This window comes from Entelurus aequoreus, linkage group LG07 (genome assembly GCF_033978785.1).
Source record: "Entelurus aequoreus isolate RoL-2023_Sb linkage group LG07, RoL_Eaeq_v1.1, whole genome shotgun sequence".
Lineage (NCBI taxonomy): Eukaryota > Metazoa > Chordata > Actinopteri > Syngnathiformes > Syngnathidae > Entelurus > Entelurus aequoreus.
Genome location: NC_084737.1, coordinates 50,489,608 through 50,508,629, shown reverse-complemented (window position 1 = coordinate 50,508,629; position 19,022 = coordinate 50,489,608). Strand labels below are relative to the sequence as shown.

Below are 19,022 nucleotides of genomic sequence, written 5' to 3'. Positions count from 1 at the left end.
ACACTAAACTTTTAAATGAGTGAAATGTTTTTTTACTAAATATTTTATCGTCCTCAAAGAGTGAGGAATAAGTAAACAGTGCATCACAGGAAACATCTGGTGTGGCGTGGAACAGACACACAGGCTGGCTAAACAAACGAGTGCAGTGTAAACTGCATCAATTTGGATACAGCTTGAAGACAACAGCTGTGTGACTGTCACGCTGTTGCCACACAACTCTAGAGAAACCAGCTGAGGCTCCACGGCTCGTCTCAATCACATCTATTTTAATGGATATAACTTGCAACTGGTGTTTAGTAGGAAATTGTACACAATGTTAAACCCTTGAGTTTGTATGTAATTGTTTATGTGAACTAATTCGTAATACTCCTAAACTGCTGCACATGGATGGACATTTGGCAAAATATGCACCTTAAAGGCCTACTGAAACCCACTACTACCGACCACGCAGTCTGATAGTTTATATATCAATGATGAAATCTTAACATTGCAACACATGCCAATACGGCCGGGTTAACTTATAAAGTGCAATTTTAAATTTCCAGGTAAATATCCGGCTGAAAACGTCTCGGTATGATGACGTTTGCGCGTGACGTCACGGATTGTAGCAGACATTTTGGAACAGCACGGTGGCCAGCTTAAGTCGTCTGTTTTCATTCCACATTATTCTGGACATCTGTGTTGGTGAATCTTTTGCAATTTGTTTAATGAACAATGAAGACAGCAAAGAAGAAAGCTGTAGGTGGGATCGGTGTATTAGCGGCTGGCTACAGCAACACAACGCCGTCCGCCGCCGCGCCGCTGTCTTCACCGGTGTCTGGGTTGACTTCCTCCGTCTCCAGGCCGCCGATCGCACCGATGATCGTGGTGAAGTCCTCCGTTGCGCCGTCGATCGCTGGAACGCAGGTGAGCACGGGCGGTGATGAGCAGATGAGGGCTGGCGTAGGTGGAGAGATAATGTTTTTATCAGAGCTCTGTCGAGGTCCCGTAGCTAAGTTAGCTTCAATGGCGTCGTTAGCAACAGCATTGCTAGGCTTCGCCAGGCGGGACAGCATTAACCGTGTGGTTACAAGTCCAGGGTTTAATTCAGTGTCTCCTGATAGTAGAAGTAATAGTAGTATTGTTGATCTTCGGTCTATTCTTCCAGTCAGGGGCATGTTTCTTCTGTTTCTATCCGCAGTTAAGCACGATGCTATCACGTTAGCTCCGAAGCTAAAATGTTTCGCCGATGTATTGTCGTGGAGATAAAAGTCACTGTGACTGTCCATTTCGCGTTCTCGACTCTCATTTTCAAGAGGATATAGTATCCGAGGTGGTTTAAAATACAAATCCGTGATCCACAATAGAAACAGGAGAAAGTGTGGAATCCAATGAGCCCTTGTACCTAAGTTACGGTCAGAGCGAAAAAAGATACATCCTGGGGTCCTGCACTGCACTCTAATCCTTCACTCTCACTTTCCTCATCCACAAATCTTTGATCCTCGCTCAAATTAATGGGGTAATCGTCGCTTTCTCGGTCCGAATCGCTCTCGCTGCTGGTGGGAATGATTGTAAACAATGTGCAGATGTGAGGCGCTCCACAACCTGTGTTTATCGTCGATGTTCTCTACTAAATCCTTTCAGCAAAAATATGGCAATATCGCGAAATGATCAAGTATGACACATAGAATGGACCTGCTATCCCCGTTTAAATAAGAACATTTCATTTCAGTAGGCCTTTAATAGCTACTATTTTACCGGTGCTATTATTTTTCTGACAAATACATAACATGATGGTGCTGTTAAACCCCCAAAGTTTTTTCGACTGCCAGTGACTTAATTTACTTAACATACTATCACACAGCTTAGTTATCTGGCATCTGTTACAGTAGGATGTATTCCAAATAATTTTGAGCACAACTCATGGGAGGCTCCACAACTTTTTTTTTTCCGTGCCTGTATTATATTGTTAATAATGCCTGAGCAGAAAACAGTCCCCTCAAAATTTAGAGTTTTTCTGCAACAAATTTAAAAAACGTTCAGGTTTAAGGATTGGGACATATAATTTCTTATCAATTATCTGCACTAATCGATACATTTTTTGATTAATTTCCTCAGGGCATTCAATCGATCACAACCGGACTGTTTGGTTTGTCTTAGAAGACATTTCGCCTCTCATCCGAGTAGGCTTCATCAGTTCATGCTCATAGACTTAGATTGGTCAGAGCCAATCTTAGAATGGTCAGATCTAATCTAGCGACTGGTGCCAAAATCCCAAATATTTATACTCCAACACCCGGAGGGTGTGCCTGGGCAAGGGTGGTTCCGCCCAATCGTAGTGAGAAAAACAACTGTTGAGATACAAACGAGCTATCATACTGTCGATGCCAACGACAATTGCTGAAGTGGAATTGTCCCTTTTAGCATTGAGGTATTGTGCATGTGGCAGAACGGTCGCTGTGGATCGACCACTATTAGCCCAAAATATTCGTAATCAGCCACGTTAGCATTCCATTCAGTTGCAAAAAAATGGCACAAAGGAGCATCTGGGATTAAAATGCTTCTAACTCTTGTTATTTGATGGAGGCTAAATTGCAGTCTTTTAAAAATGTTCGAAAGAACAGTATGTGGGAGACAGGTGGTGCCGCAGACCACCTCCTCTTTTCAGGGATGGTTTTTCAACCTTGACATAGATGGCTTCCCTCACTCATTTTTCTGGACCGGGAGGAGAGCCTGGACATTTTTGTTGTCAAAGGAGTGTTGTTTTTCCCTGAGGTGCAGGTAGACAGCTGAGTCTTGGGCTGAAGCGTTTGCCCGTCTATGCTGTGCCTTATGTCGGCTAAGTGTTTTTTTTTTTTTCCAATATATGAATCAGTGCATTCATCATTACACTGCATAGCATACACCAGATTGTTTTTGTGGGTGTGGGGTTTCCGGTCTTTAGGATGCACTAGTCTCTGTCTCAGGGTGTTGCCTGGTTTGAAGTCTACTGGGGTGTTGTGTTGGTTAAAAAAATTAAAAGGTTCTCAGATTGACCTAATACATATGAAATTACAATATTTTTGGCCTTTTTCCTCCTTATCCACTCTGTTCTTGTTTCCTCAATAGAACTGGATGCATTCTTCACTAACGACCAGCTAGGGTTACCACAGGTTTTGAGGGCTTCCCTTAAATGCTTATGCTCTTTCTCTTTGGCCTGTGGGCTGGTAGGAACATTATCATCTCTGTAATGTAGGGTTATGCCCAGTTTGTGTTCTAGTGGGTGGTGTGAATAAAAAAGTAGGTATTGATCAGTATGTGTGGGTTTTCGGTAAACCCCAACATGGAGATCCCTGTATTTCCAATGTGGACGTCACAGTCCAAAAAAGGCAACTTGCTGTCTTTGACATCCTCACGTGAGAACTTGGTGTTTTTGTCCTCTGAGGTAATGTGTTCAGTGAAGGCTTGCACTTCTTGGTTTCTGATTTTCACCCATGTGTCATCCACATATTTGTACCAATGACTTGGTGCTGTTTCTTTAAAAAAGCTCAGAGCTCTCTTTTCCATGTCCTCCATGTAAAGGTTCGCTACTATTGGGGATACAGGTGATCCCATGGCACAATTGTGTTTTTGTCGGATTTTTTTGGTTGTTTGTACAATTAATTGCGTATTGGATACAACACACTTTATTGCCTCAAAGCGTATTTTAGGAAAAATGGTTGTTGTTTGCCTTAACCTTCATTCTTTTTTTCTGATAAATGCACATCATCAAAATTGAATTTTACACTTTTAACAAGTGTACACTATAAAAAATGTTTAAAAAAATGTGCGACAAACACTCCCCACCACGTTCGTCCTCTTTTGTAGCGGCCGTGCAAAAAAAAAAAAACTATGATCGCATTTCAATGTTCCGGTTTCTCTGGATTTGATACATTTTTATTTGTTGCTTTCATTGAACGATTAATCAAAGCAGCATTATATAAATCATACAAAACTTTTTTTTAAAATTAAATTATCCAATTTATTCGATTAATCGCTGCTGCCTTATACCAGTACACTCCAATAGATGACTTTTCAGTTATGTGTATAGTTATTTACCACTTTACCACATAGTGATAGTTTACTTTCTCTGATGAAAATTAATTGATGGGCTTTTAAATTTCAGCCCTTCCTCCCTTTCTGCAACTGCTAGTTGTCACATGGTAAACAAATGGCCAAAATAAGTCACAGAAAACCTCATGAAACAACCAAAAAAAAAACTCATAACAAGGAAGAAATTAACTAAAGTTGAAGTAAAACAGATGGGAGGATGATAGTGTGAAGGCCACCTAAAATACACTCTTACAGAAACTTAACATTTCACCCAGTTTGCTAACTAAATGTAGGATTCTTTTTTACAAAGACATTTTAGGATTGCACTGCAATGATTTGAGAAAATGTATAAACATTTCTGGAGAATTTAAAGAGATTATGGTTTTAAGACGGCACTTTATCAAACAAAATGTCCAAGTGGTCACAATCAGATGTTTTTTAGCTATTTGGTTGCGAGGTTGATTGAGGTTAAGTGAAAGACAATTCATGGCAGGACCACCAACAGCTTTTTAATCAGGCTTTAAAAGTTTTCAGTGAGAACTATTGTTTTCCAAGAATAATGCAGGGAGTAACTACTCAGAAACATCACTTCTGTTTCGAGAGAAAGAAGTAGAAAAACAGTCAACAAATGAACAAACTCAAATATGACCCAAGGGGTTCTTAAAGCTACTTGGGCCTAATTTACATCTCAGTGTAAAATAATGATGGTGCATTCACTGTCAGGTGTAGGAGTTCTCGCAGGCAAGAGTGAGATTAATTGATGGTGTAATGGGGAGAACAGGAAGGAAGAATGGCAGGAGAGCAGTAAAAAAAAGTGCGTGGAGAATGTCGAAACAACTCCAGAGAATAACACAGTGGGAGTGGACTGCAGGGGGAAGCAAGGTGTATTGTTATGCGCATTACAAACCCCCGTCACACCCTTTTGTTAAAAGTTGCAAGGCACAGCTCTATAGTGTGTATATCAAATGTATGTGTGTGTGTGTGTGTGAGTGCGTGTGCGCGTGTGTGTGTGTATGTGTGTGACGTAGATTTGAGCAGGCTTTTTTATACAAAGCTCTAAAGCTCATCCTCACCATGCAGTTTCATTTACCCCCTATAGAGGAGCTAAGCAAGCACTTGGTCTGAATGAAGAAGCAGTGTGTGTGTGTGTGTGTGTGTGTGTGTGTGTGTGTGTGTGTGTGTGTGTGTGTGTGTGTGTGTGTTTGCAATAATGGGCTGGGAGCTGCCTTTCTTACTGCGGGAACCAGTCTTCCAAGGAATGAACCCGATCATTTCCTCGACAGGGCTTATTTCACCCATGAAACACATACAAATTATGCCTGACAAATAAATTGTGTATGTATTTCAGATGGTTGCTCCTGTCATATATGTGTTTTATCAATCAATGTTTATTTATATAGCCCTAAATCACAAAAGTCTCAAAGGGCTGCACAAGCCACAACGACATCCTCGGCACAGAGCCCACACAAGGGACGTCGATGTGAATGACTATGACAAATCTTGGGGAGGATCGCATATGTTTTATCCCTCTCACAAGTCAAAGAAACTATTAAATCAAAATATATTTTCTGTATTTTCTAAAATGTAATTTACTTCTGCTTGAAACCAATGTTTTGTCATTGGCATCTCAGAAGGATTTGTATAAAGAGCTCGAAAGAATCTGACAAGATTTAGGCAAAGTCTGCAGGCAAAGCTAATGGATTAAGTGTTTTAATTTTTAAGTATTTATTTAGTAAAAAAAAGTCTGCATTCAGCTAATGGAAATCTTACAAGCCAACTTTTCGTATTATGCAGATAATCAAAAATTATTTGCAGTATTACAATATTAAAAAGAAATAAGATGATAAGTTAGTTAATTGTTGTGAGGGAACTTGAAACACATGCATTGGTCAACATCTTGTTCTCTTTATTGTTACTAACACATATAGTCTAAAGCTTTCCTCCAAAGTATTCCAAACAAAGGTTTTGTTGACTCAGCCATGAAACTTCATATGTTTTTAAGGTTGTTTGAGTAGCATCAAGTTCCCCATCAGTTGCTGCTCTAATGTCGTTACTCCACTTTCATCTTTCCCGTTGGTTAAATTACATGATTAAATCATAACAACTTCTACCGGAAGAGCGAGCGCTGTCTCTTTCCTTAAAGAAAATGTGGTGAAATTGGACATTGAGCAAAAGTCGTGACCTTTGACTTGCTGAGTCACCACACACGCACTGCGTTTATTTCCTTTGCTCGTGCATATTGTTGACATGGTAACACATCCCTCTGAACTATGTGGGGTTCCTCCACAGACACACACTACGGCTAATTCGTGCCCACTGTGTCCTTGTGGACGGCTGACCAAGTCCCCCCAGTTCTCATATTCATTTTCAAACCTGCCATCGAGGGAAGCCTGGGATTAGCAAGGATTATGCCATAGCGTCGCCATAGAGATTTACCAGGCCTTAGCAGAAGGGGCTTCAAGGCAGCAGCAGTCGTGACAGTGGATTTGGGCTTCGGATGGGTGGTGGGTGGCATACAGGAAAGAGAGGTAGTGTCATGATCCGTGGTCCGGATCATGTTTTGTTTAGTTATGTTCTGTTAGTTTTGGACTTCTTTAGTTTCTGTCTGTGCACCTCCTGAGTTTAGTCACTATGGTTACTTATGATTGTCACCTGCCTCTGTTGTTTGGGAAACACGTGTGTCTAATCAAGAGACACTATTTAAGCCTGCCTTTCTGATCACTCGTCCTGGCCTCTTTATGTGCGTCACGCAACTGTTACGTGAGTTTTTGCTTGTCTCCTAGCTCCTGCTAGTGATCTTTGTCTGTGCTAAGTTGTAGCCTTAGCTTCCGGTGCGCTCGGCACTTTATCCAGTCGGTTTGTTTTCTGTTTTGGTACCTGTATTGTGTTATTTTACTATTAAATCATGTCGTTACCTGCAAGTCCTGTCCGGATTCATCCATTTGCATCTTGGGAGGACAAAACCCGCATCATCATGCGCCCCGATCGTGACAGGTAGATTGTTTTCTCATAGTTAAAGGCCTACTGAAACCCACTACTACCGACCACGCAGTCTGATAGTTTATATATCAATGATGAAATCTTAACATTATAACACATGCCAATACGGCCGGGTTAACTTATAAAGTGACATTTTAAATTTGCCGCTAAACTTCCGGTTCGAAACGCCTCTGAGGATGACGTATGCGCGTGACGTAGACCGGCGAACACGGGTATGCATTCCACATTGAAGCCAATACGAAAAAGCTCTGTTTTCATTTCATAATTCCACAGTATTCTGGACATCTGTGTTCGTGAATCTGTTGCAATCATGTTCATTGCATTATGGAGAAGGAAGCTGAGCAAGCAAAGAAGAAAGTTGTCGGTGCGAAATGGACGTATTTTTCGAACGTAGTCAGCAACAACAGTACACAGCCGGCGCTTCTTTGTTTACATTCCCGGAAGATGCAGTCAAGATGGAAGAACTCGGATAACAGAGACTCTAACCAGGAGGACTTTTGACTTCGATACACAGACGCCTGTAGAGAACTGGGACAACACAGACTCTTACCAGGATTACTTTGATTTGGATGACAAAGACGCAGACGTGCTACTGTGAGTATGCAGCTTTGGCTTCTAAACATTTGATCGCTTGACCGTATGTGCGCAGCTTTTTTTTGCGTATGTACGTAACTTTTTAAAAATATATAAGCTTTATGAACCTTGGGTTAGGTGAACGGTCTTTTGGGCTGAGTGATTGTGTGTGTTGATCAGGTGTTTGAATTGTATTGGCGTGTTCTATGGAGCTAGGAGCTAGCAGAGGAGCTAGGAGCTAGCGTAACAAACACGCAGGTGTTTTTATGCAGGATTAATTTGTGGCATATTAAATATAAGCCTGGTTGTGTTGTGGCTAATAGAGTATATATATGTCTTGTGTTTATTTACTGTTGTAGTCATTCCCAGCTGAATATCAGGTCACCCCCGGCTCTCACAGCATCTTCCCTATCTGAATAGCTTCAACTCCCCACTAGTCCTTCACTTGCACTTTACTCATCCACAAATCTTTCATCCCCGCTCAAATTAATGGGGAAATTGTCGCTTTCTCGGTCCGAATCTCTCTCACTTCATGCGGCCATCATTGTAAACAATAGGGAACTTAGCGTATATGTTCAACTGACTACGTCACGCTACTTCCGGTAGGGGCAAGCCTTTTTTTTATCAGATACCAAAAGTTGCAATCTTTATCGTCGTTGTTCTATACTAAATCCTTTCAGCAAAAATCCTTTCAGCAAAAGATCTGCTATCCCCGTTTAAATAAAACAAATTAATTTCAGTAGGCCTTTAAGTTCCATGCTCAGATCCACAGCATGTGTTTTAAGTTCAATTACAGTACGTCTCATATTCAAACTAAACCCAAAATAAAACTAAATAGATCTGGTGAGCTCCCAGTCAAGAGTGCTGGCCAAGCATTCCTGCAACAACTGACTGCAGTCAACTTGACATGACACTTGACTGATGATGTCAAGTGTACATACATGAGTTCATGCATGGATGTCTGTGTGCACTGACAGAAAAAAAGTGAGATAAAGCCCATTGATACGTGTGGCATTATTTAGGCTCTCTTTGATCGTTCTTGAAAACATGCTATGTTTTTAAAAAAGATTAGCGATGAAACCAGGTTCCTCCATAATAGATTAAGAGGGTTCTCACTGGCAAGGGAGGTGTTGGGAAAGGGGGTGTAGGGGGGGCAAATCCTCTCACAGTCCCATATGCTACTCTGTAAATCTGTTAGTTTGTATGTGTGTACCCGTATATGCCTGTGTATGCATTTGTCTATACTGTATGTGGGTGGGTGCTTTCTTTGTGCCACCTTAGCAGACACACAGATTAATATCATTATCTTTTGTCTGCGGCGCCCCGCTTATACAGATGGTGCCAGTTACATCATCATTGAAGAAAGAAAGCAAGCTGATGCATCTGCAGATTAATGTCATGTAATTATTGTCCAATGTAAGTGTGCGATACTAATATGTTTTCGTGGTGAATGGTTTAAATGGTTTAAAAAGTGTTTACTGGTCCCTCAGGTGCTCTAACGAGGAAAAAAAACAAGAGACAGAAGTGCTGCTGTATTGACAGGACAAGTAATTGATGACATGCTACACTGAGCAGACAGAATCAAAGGAAAGCTGCATGAAGCCGGAAATGCCCTGAGAGGAGCAGGTAGGTACTGACAAGTGCAATGCACGCACTGTCAACCTCCTTCACCACACATCACACTGCTTCCTGTCAACATTTTACTGCACTTGCACGACATGTGCCACTTGGACTCAAAAAACTCAAGATTGTAAGTAACTAGTGAAAAAATACTTATGTACTTGTGCAGCTTTCTTTTGCAATTATGAATAACATAAACTGTCTAAATAGGTTTCAATAAGAAAGGAAGTTGTTGTCAATAATCATAAATAATGTTGTATTTATCAAGTGTGAGCAGCACAGTGGTACAGGGGTTAGTGCGTGTGCCTCACAATAAGAAGGTCATGGATTTGATCCCCGGGCTCGGGGTCTTTCTGTATTGAGTTTGCATGTTCTCCCCGTGACTGCATGGGTTCCCTCCGGGTACTCCGGCTTCCTCCCACCTCCAAAGACATGCACCTGGGGATAGGTTGATTGGCAACACTTAATTGGCCCTAGTGTGTGAATGTGAGTGTGAATGTCTGTCTATCTGTGTTGGCCTTGCGATGAGGTGGCGACTCGTCCAGGTTGTACTCCGCCTTCCACCCAAATGCAGCTGCAGGATAGGCTCTAGCCACCCCCGTGACCCCGAGTGCGACAAGCGGTAGAAAATGGATGAGTGGATGATCAAGTGTGTGGCACTAAGTAGGTCAATAATATGTGCTTTTTAGTCACAATAAGTAATAAAGGCCACAATCATCAATTATATTGTGCATGTGCAGGCCAGGGTGGGGCAGAGTTGATTTTTGGGTGGGGGGGTTGAACAATAATAGATCTGGCTTCTCAGCGGGAGAGAACCCTGTGTGTGTGTGGGTGTGTGTGTGTGTGTGCGTGTGTGTGCATCCGTCCTGGGTTGACCAGCAGATGGGGTCATAGTACAGCTTTCTTTACTCTGGAGCACACGCACAATGTTTTTGAGGCATGACAAGGTCTATTGAGCTACAATTAAGGGCACTGCAGACTGCCGTCATGCTTGGATAACCATCAGAAGAAAGAACCGATAATGACACTCAGTATAGGCCATCAAAGTAATGTCATGACAGCAAAGCCTCACTGAAGTATATTTTGTGTTCAAAACATTGCACATCGATAATTAAATACCTCCTTTTGTGTTTTAGTTCCCTGTAATGTTATGGTGAATGCAGAAGAGCTCACTTCTACTTTTATAGAAAGCCAATACCACAAAGTCAGTACACATCACAACACATTCTAGGAAGCTTCTGTGGCATTTGTGACTGTCTGTGTGTATGTTCCTTGCGCCACATGATTCATAATTCACGAGGCTGATGTATTGAACCAGCTTGTTTCATGACGTAACCATGGAAACCTTGAGCTTACTAATGGGAGACGGCTGAGGGTAAGCGCTCAACCAAGCTGAAAGCAGATCATCTGCATCCAGGAGGGCAGAAAACAAGCTCAAGCAATCACAGACACGTGTGTGTTTGTGCATGTTAAGACCATTATCACAAACAAAAACAATCAATAGACTTCCAACTAACAAGGCAAGATGAGGCCCAGATGTCTTTTTTTTTTTACCAAAACAAAACAAAAAATACACAATTTGTTTTGCTTGTCTGTGGATGAAGTGGATTTAACAGAGAAAAGATGGGCCACAAAATCACAACACTGGATTAGACCAGCCTCCAAAGTTTTAGACATGACAAAAAATGTTTCAACCAAGCCAGGACCTTCTTTCGCAATCAACAATTTTATGTGACACACTAACAGATGTCAGCATTTCTTATCCCTGAAAATTTTTTGAAGCACAAATCTACCACTTACTATCGACCACACCTCATTTGTGTCGTATATTAACTTCACACACACAAAAACTCAAGGGAATGACCTCCTTCTAACCCCCCGTCCTGCTGCTTCACAGTGAGAATGACGTGTATGTCAGTGAGAGTATATACTAGAGAGGGTTTTGGTTTCCAGATGTAAGTCAGCAGACAGGCAGAGGCCCAACACAGGAAATGGATAAGTGATTTGAGGGGTCCCTGACTAAGTGTGAGTGCAGGGTCTACGTGTCAGACAGGTCAGTGTACAGTCATCATAAACAAACACACTGAGGATACGGAGTACTGTAAGTCAAGTTAGTCACTCAGACACAGAGTGACTCAAATTCCGCCTTAGATATACAGTCCATGTTTAAATCCAAACTCATAATCTCCTTTTCCTGTCCATTTTCCCCTTTTCAGAACAAAAACATTTCTACATAGCCCAAACAAGGAACATGTGATGCATAATGTATCTAGGGAAGTTCATTGTGTTGTGACCTCTGTATGACCAGAGATGAGCCTTCATGTATAATGGATGAAGCTGGGCAATAAAACGTGAGATAAAGGAGAATAATCCAGGATGAAGCGGCTTCATGTTGTCAGGTTGGTGAGAGAGGCAGCAGAAAAACTGGAAAAACGTCACTGCCCTCTACTGGAAAAAAACAGCAAACATTTGACTTGCAGAATGATTTCTGATCATTTCGAGAACAAACATCTATGCATCCATTTTCTACCGCTTGTCCCTCTTGTTATTTATTAATTGGGAAAATCTAGAAATCTGGGCACACGAGTTACAAACCACAATATGTCAGCAGCTACTTGCAGAAATAAGAGTGGGGGCAACAATAACATGCACTAATGCAACTGGGAAGCAGGACTGTTCTGCGGTTGAGTGACTCGAGGATACATTTTTTGTGGTTGCCATGGAGATGTCAGAAAATGGCCAGCTGTGGGACTTATTTTTTTTAAGTTTATGTGCAGGTTTTCACAACGCTTCACATAAATAAAGCGCCACAATCACAGTAAGCAGTGAGCTAATGTTTTTTTCCTTGCTCTACCAGCATGTGCAAAAGCAGCTCACACTGTAAAAAAAAAAAAGTTGAGAAAACGCAATATGACATATGACATATGACATATGTGACATATGACATAACTCTTATCTCAACTTGTAAATCTTACTTAAGTCAACAATAGTAGTCAAAAGTTGAGGAAACGCAAAAATCTTGTTGCATCATGTTGCCTTGAAAATTTGCGTTTTCTCAACTTTTTTTTTTTTTACAGTGCATATACAGTACATCTGCATCGGAGAGCTGCAAGATCCCAAAGACAAAACCACGCCAATAAACACAAGTTACTCGGGTTTTTGGACATCAAGTAAAAATAAAAACTTCAAGGGGTCATACAGTATTATGATTTTTTTGTCTACATTTAAAACACTACATTGGTGTTTTAGGGTCCAAATGTCCATAGATTGTGTTTTACTATACCATCTTCAAGCAGCCATGACTTCATGGTTTGGTTTCAAAGTTTCAGGACTATTGCAGATCACAAATACACAAAAAAACAGGTACCAACAAGTAAGAAAAGTTGGTTTTGCTCAATAGGACCACTTTAAAAGACATACTGGGGCATTGGGAGGGAGTCTGCTGTGATGCATGAACCATGTAGGATGTGTTTATTTGCTTATAACCCCTTCTGAACTCATCCACTATTCAGATCAACAAGCTACAAAAGTCATATTTTGCCTTCTTATGTGATATTTAGACCTTGGCAACTCCCATCATTGAGGCAGAATAAAGTCCAAGTTTTCCATTACTCTAATGCTGCACTTAATATGGAGGCCCGCTGGCTTTGCTGGCAGGCCTACAGCTCAATAAGGTGGGGTCATCTCAGTGAGGGGTGCACTGATTGTGACATCATCTCCATAACTTGGCCAGAGGGTTGCTTTCTAAATACAAAAGCAAGCACAGAAAAGGCATATAAGACTGCCAGCGACCTTTTGACTCACTAATGAGACACAGCTTGTCTTTACTCTTTAAGCCATAACATAAGCCGCACAACTCACCCATTTTCCAGATCATCAATATCCACATCATCTTCATCATCCTCATTTGGGCTTTTCCCACCAAGGTCACTGTCGCTGAGGTAATCTCCTTTCAGCAGCGACGGATCCGAGTCATCCAGAGCTTCGATGAGGTGGCCGCGAGAAGTATGGCTGATGCGTAGAGGAAGGTCCGATTGGGTGTTGACCACCGTGGATGGGGCGTCCCCAGCCTGGAGACGTGGGCTTGCTTGACCATGACGCCATGACAGAGGAGACGATCGATTCGATAGACTGGAAATGGAAAACGCAGCAGCTTCATCACTGTCATAGCACACGGTTCCCTCCATGCAGCTATGGAATGAGAAATGAGAATGAGAGATGGAATGAATGAATATGCTTTGCAGAACAAATGCACCACCTTCAAGCTGTCTTTTGAGTTCGGCTTAAAATTCAAGGGCCTCAAATATAATCATGTTCTCGACTGAATTGTGTGGCAAAACATTACATGAGAAACAAAGAAGGCTCAGTTTCTGAAAGGTATGAGTCAAAAATGTGTGTGAAATGATTTTTGTCATACTGGTCAGCCATCAAAGATACCACAATATTCTGCATTATCATTTAAGATCAGCATTTGTGTCCCGCATTTCAAGTCAGTAGTCACAAACCATGTGATGTTATCTGACAATCCTTTCATTAAAATATAGAATAATCCTAAAAAAAACATGATATAGATAGATCAAAAAATTATGCTGTAGATAATCTACCACTGTCAATCTTTTTTTTTCCACATAGGAAATATGACATCATTGCACATACTGTATATCATTCACACTGGACAGGTTGTAGAATGTCCTCAGGGAGACGGCAAACCGATCCAAGGTTATTGCTTTACCGGATGACATAAAATAGCTAAGACAATGTATTCCAGCAGGGAAGCATCTGCTGATTTGCTCTTCATGTAGGGAGCTCCCACTGAGGGGCAGAGAGCGAGAAAGGAGGAAACTCACAAGGGCGAAAACCTACAGAAAAGCTGACTTCCTGAACATAATAAAGCAGTCGATGAAAAGAAAACAAATAACAGCAAAGGAAAAGAGAGGAAACACACATGCATGACGGACTATTATTAGGTGTCTTTGTCAGTTGTGCATGAATTTGAGTCGTGAGCGTGGATCTGCAAGGTTGGCTTTGAAGTCAGCTAATCCTGCCTCTGTTCTTTATTAACCACATCACTGGGAGAACTGAGTAGGCACAAAATGAGAACATCAAATGTTTCTTTACTCGGAACACGATAAGAAGTCTTCCATGTAAGAACCTCGCCATGCACAGTAGTAATACTGTGCCAAAAACGAGCTACAACTTTTAAGTGCCTTTTTGTACAAATGTTCACAATCTTGTGTGCTGTATCAAGGTTTGTATTACGGGGTGTGTGTGTGTCCAACCTGTGGCTCAGCTGTACCCCTCTCAGGCTGGTCATGGTTTCTTCCAGGTTATGTCGTAGGTCCAGAACATTTTGCACCGTCTTCTTTCTCTGGGATTCTGGGTCTGCGGTGGTGCACACAAACACACACATATACAAACACATTTTTAGACATAAAAAGTTATCTGACATAAGTTTTGAGGAACATCAATAAACAACTTGTGAAGACCATAGGCAAGTATGCTGTACACAGAAATGATATGAATGGAAATGGGGAATGGTAGTCAAATGATGCTGAGTGACCCCTCAATGCACTTTGGCTCATTTTGGAATAAACCAAAGAACCAAAAAGCCTCTCAGTCTTCAAACCCACCAGGGTGCTTGATGACATTTGTCTCACTCCCAATTATGCTGTAATCTGCTTGGGCGGCAAATATTCGCGCTGAGCATTGCAGCAGCTGTTTATTTACAGTAGAATGTGTGTGTGGGCATTGGTGTCTTGAGACTCAGCGGCTTTGGAGTACAAGACGCAATGACGGACATACAATAAAAGCTAAATCGGCTCAGAAGACTTGCACTGCTGTGACAAAAGCTTAGCGATACTGACACCAGGCCCCCGTGATCAAGATTTCTCCATTTAGCAAACATCAATCCATCCATCCATTTTCTTCCGCTTATCCGAGGTCGGGTCGCGGGGGCAGCAGCCTAAGCAGAGAAGCCCAGACTTCCCTCTTCCCAGCCACTTTGTCCAGCTCCTCCCGGGGGATCCCGAGGCGTTCCCAGGCCAGCCGGGAGACATAGTCTTCCCAACGTGTCCTGGGTCTTCCCCGTGGCTTTCTACCGGTCGGACGTGCTCTAAACACCTCCCTAGGGAGGCGTTCAGGTGGCATCCTGACCAGATGCCCGAACCACCTCATCTGGCTCCTCTCCATGTGGAGGAGCAGCGGCTTTACTTTGAGCTCCTCCCGGATGACAGAGCTTCTCACCCTGTCTCTAAGGGAACTCATTTCGGCCGCTTGTACCCGTGATCTTGTCCTTTCGGTCATAACCCAAAGCTCATGACCATACAGTAGGTGAGGGTGGGAACGTAGATTGACCGGTAAATTGAGAGCTTTGCCTTCCGGCTCAGCTCCTTCTTCATTTAGCAAACACTACATTTTAAACCCAAAATGGGAACTAAACAGATACAAATGATCTGTTGTATATTATTGTACCAATTATTTGCAACGATTAATCGATTATATTGAATACATCGACCATTTTGACCAGAAAAAAGGTGTCTTCGATTATTTGTTTAATTAGTGTAACCAATGTTCCCTCAAAGGTGGGCACCAGCAAAATTGCACACTGTACACGCATCCTCTGCAGACAGAAAGTTAATTCAATAAAATCCAACCAAAACTCTAAACAAAATAAACATAACCATTTATTCTGTACTGTTTTCAATGCAACCCCACAACAGATAAAATAAAGTTTGTCAACACTGTTCAATAATTGTCTGTCGAGACGCTTTGAGGAGGACAGGAAGTCCATTGATCACTTTATTGAGCAAAACTGTTTATTGTTGGCCGTAACCACACCAAAAGACATTAGCAAAAAAACTACTATCTACTACTGCTAGCCACTGATGCGTTCAGGACCACACAAAAAGTCAAACAACTCCAACACCACACATAAACTGTAAATGTCAGGTTGTTACACTATGATGCAGCTCACACGCAGCCAATCAATATAATTAACAGTGTGTTATGCGTGCATGTCACTGTTTTGCTCGTTAACTTATACTGTAGGTGACAGTGTAGCAGAGTTAAGAGAGGAAAAAGGTTATAACTTCTATTACGGTGAAACAAACATGTACTGTACACCCACACTCCCCAATCAGATGAGTGCTTATTTTACTGTCATTTGTTAAGGATGTTAATTAATGAAGAAATGCTGTTACAAGAAAACAGAAATGCTAATAAAAACTGTAATGTATATTTTACAGACAGAAAGCTACAGGAATGTACACTTTATTTGTGGAATATGCATCTCATTGTGCAACATGTGAATATTTTAAGGGGAACTAATTGTGGTCTCTGAAAAGGGTACAAACTATTTCCAAATTAGGAACCCCACCTGGACATACAATACCATTGTACTACGTAGCACATTAAAAACAAGATTTTTTGTTATTTCCATTAAGATTTTTTAAAATAATTTTTATTAATGCACACATCATTGATGATATGCATTCAATAGAGAAAAAAGGATGAGGGTTACGGCATTTTTCATAATTTAACTTTTTTTTCCTACAATTCGCATTGAGGCTGAGGCTAAATTGTGTTTTATCCGATCACTCGATTAATCAAACAATCTACTCGGGATATTACTTGATTACTAAAATAATTGATAGCTGTCGCCCTAAATTATTCAATCAAATAGCGTGTGTTGCACAGGGACAGATTGAGCCAACTTTGTCTTATCAACTTTGAGTGAATGAAGCAGTCTGTGTTACCCAAGAACAATTCGGCTGCACAGCAAAGTAAGCAAATAAAAAAGCAAAGACCCAAAATCCAGCCAGAGGCCCCGCACAGGAACATGTAAGATCCTTGAAGTTTTCACTATCATTCTCTGCCACTCAATCACGTCTAACCAAAAGATCATAAAAAGGGCTCATAAAATGTGTAAAGCAAAGAGCAGCATTTTCCACTTTACTGGTTCAAAAAAGCCCAAATTAGGCTCTTTAAAGTCACACTTTGGTCACTTCAATTTTCTGTGTCAAATGAATGTTACAGAGGCAGCCATATAGCTTTTCCAATTTGACAATAGTGAAAATAACTTGAATGTAATATTTTTTCATTATCAGTTATTTGACTTATTGAATTGTTACTGCTTTCAAACAGGGAAAACTAATCAAATCAAAAACACAATAAGATATATCAAGCCACTGTAACCTTTGCTCTCCACCTCTCTTGTGTGTATTTATATGTTCGATGGGGGTGGCGATAAAAGAGATGTAATAGCAATATAATGGATGGTCATGCTCACCCGGCTCCATACACCATTAGAACCGCTTAGCTGACTTAAATGAAGAGATAGATAGAAGAATAAAAAAATTGTTTAACAAAGAGCTGCTATAGCGTCATGAAATATTTTGTGGTTTTAGATTTGTAATTCAGAACAGCAAATTACTACTTTGAATATATTTTACCGTCAAAAACGGCATACATTAAAACTAAAATAAGCAGCGCTAAAGTCCATCCCTGCTGGCCAGTGAGGTGATGCAGTGGGAAACAATCCAAGGAGGAAAATCTGAACAACAGCTGCAGACTAAACACTGTGCAAATGCATGAGTTCAGCGCATGTGTACAAACATCTACACAATAAGGAACACTTGGGCGATGCAACACCCGATCAGTTAGGCTTGATTGATTTCACCAAAAAAGGAATGCCCACAGACAATAGACTCGAGGGACAAACAGCTCACTGAAGAGATGATGAACTCATTGTGGTCCAACTTTCTGCCACGTACAGTATGCCAATCTACATGTACACAGACCCACTGACCACAACATTAGGTAGACTTACACAATCAGTATATAATTACTAAAATGTGTATTCACGCACTGTATTACGCTGCCATCTGTCTATACAGGTGTTGTCTTATAACCATTACAAATGTATTTGTATTTGTACATAGCTAAACCCTCCAGAGAGAGAGAGAGAGAGCGGGAGATAGCTTGCTGTCTTGAAATGAAAGGTAGTAATTAAGGAAAGTCGAATGCAAAACTAATAGACATATATAATCTCAATCACAATCCTCTATAAACTCAAAATGTGTTATTTTAGATTGCACAGTTTTAACAGGAACAAAGAATCCTAAAAACGTGCAAACACAATGTGTAACACACACACACGCACACGCACACACACACACACACACACACACACACACACACACACACACACACACACACACACACACACACACACACACACACACACACACACACACACACACACACACACACACACACACACACACACACACACACACACACACACACACGCGCACGCTTTGAACACTTTTAATTACCCTAAATGAGAGCTTGGTTTAAGAATGGCGTCAAATTGATTGGATACAATCTGGATGAGTGTGCATGTGCTTGTGTGAGCGTGCACGTCCATAAAAGATTTCCTGTCTCGCCTCTGTTATGGCCGTGGTGGTCCCAGCTGGCAGAGGGTGGGGGTATTTAGGGTGATGGCGGTGCGGGTGGTGGGGAGGGCTGCGGGTGGGGTGGGGTTGGGAATTGGAGATGCATATATCCTTGTTAGACCTGGCAACTCCCCAGGGGTGCACATTGTGTAGATCTTGATTAAGCGTGTGCGTTTGTGTGCACAAAAACGCTTCACTGGCCTCTTTTTCGACTCACACTCCTGAACACCCTCTGAAGAGGCTGACTCTTAAAAAGAGAGCAAGCAAGTTGAAGTGAGTGTGTTTGTATAAGTGTGCTGGTGTACTACGTGCGCAGGACAACCT

The 19,022-nt window shown here is 41.4% G+C and overlaps 1 protein-coding gene and 1 long non-coding RNA gene across 5 annotated transcripts in view; one reads left to right on the top strand and one right to left on the bottom strand.

The window, feature by feature from the left end:
- LOC133653973 (uncharacterized) overlaps positions 1 to 13,803 on the top strand; it is a 28,189-nt gene extending 14,386 nt beyond the window's left edge. Inside the window, exons 2-4 of the long non-coding RNA XR_009826796.1 lie at positions 8,959 to 9,039; positions 9,114 to 9,249; positions 13,170 to 13,803. This is a non-coding gene — a long non-coding RNA (uncharacterized LOC133653973). The remainder of the gene's footprint in view (positions 1 to 8,958; positions 9,040 to 9,113; positions 9,250 to 13,169) is intronic.
- Positions 1 to 19,022, bottom strand: part of nav1a (neuron navigator 1a) — a 154,902-nt gene that overhangs the window by 77,862 nt on the left and 58,018 nt on the right. For all 4 annotated transcript variants that reach the window (XM_062053855.1, XM_062053856.1, XM_062053857.1 and 1 more), the window contains exons 6-7: positions 14,523 to 14,625; positions 13,105 to 13,434 (exon numbers count right to left, since the gene is read on the bottom strand). In XM_062053855.1, coding sequence (XP_061909839.1) covers positions 13,105 to 13,434; positions 14,523 to 14,625 — 433 coding nt within the window. The remainder of the gene's footprint in view (positions 1 to 13,104; positions 13,435 to 14,522; positions 14,626 to 19,022) is intronic.